This window comes from Monoraphidium neglectum, assembly GCF_000611645.1.
Source record: "Monoraphidium neglectum strain SAG 48.87 unplaced genomic scaffold scaffold04580, whole genome shotgun sequence".
Classification (NCBI taxonomy): domain Eukaryota; kingdom Viridiplantae; phylum Chlorophyta; class Chlorophyceae; order Sphaeropleales; family Selenastraceae; genus Monoraphidium; species Monoraphidium neglectum.
In genome coordinates this window covers 1-706 of record NW_014009049.1, presented here as the reverse complement: position 1 = coordinate 706, position 706 = coordinate 1, and the positions used below count along the sequence as shown (strand labels likewise).

General features: G+C 67.4%; 1 protein-coding gene across 1 annotated transcript in view; it reads right to left on the bottom strand.

Annotated features, from left to right (window-relative positions):
* The window catches only part of MNEG_14558 (microfibrillar-associated protein 1), a gene marked incomplete at both ends in the record, with an annotated part of 3,581 nt that extends 2,886 nt beyond the window's left edge, over positions 1-695 (bottom strand). The window contains 2 exons of the mRNA XM_014036970.1: positions 102-248; positions 675-695. Of these exons, the coding sequence (XP_013892424.1) occupies positions 102-248; positions 675-695 (168 nt within the window). The remainder of the gene's footprint in view (positions 1-101; positions 249-674) is intronic.
* Between the last annotated feature and the right edge of the window lie 11 nt (positions 696-706).

Below are 706 nucleotides of genomic sequence, written 5' to 3'. Positions count from 1 at the left end.
CCCCCCCCCCCACACACACACACACGCATACACACACACGCATACACACAAAAACACAACCACAGCACCAACCACGCCGCGGCCAGGGCCCCAGCCCGCACCTTCCACTCATCAAAGGCCGTGTCGGCCTCGTCATCGTCGGTGTCAATGTCCCCCTCCTCCGCCGGCCCCGCCGCGCCCGCCGCTGCCGCGCGCCGCTCCGCCTCCTCCGCGGCGATGGCGGCCACCACCAGCTGCCGCGACTCGAGCTGCGGCCAGGTTTTTGGGGGGGGGGGGGTGTCGCATGGCGCGCGGTCCAGCGTCAGAGTTTGGGACTCGGGAGCTGGAATGAACTTGAGTCGGGCAGCCACTCAACGCGTGGACCACCCCTCGGGAGCCACGCAGCGCACGCCCCCATGCGCGCCGCCAACCCATGCCAGCCAATGATCCGATTGACCGCCGCGCGCTCATGCCCAAACGCCAGCAAGCCCTTTACAGCAGCGCGCAGTTGCCCCACGCTAAAACAACCACGCTTCAAGCGCACGCAAAACACACGCACGCACGCACGCACTCATGCACACAAACACCCGCCCACGCACACAAACAGTTATACATGCACATGCCGTCGCGGGCCGCGCAGCCCCCCCGCACACCAAGTCAATGCAGGCACCACCCAGCACCCCTCCACGCCGCACTTCCCTCTGTGTCACGGGCATGCGCGCACGCC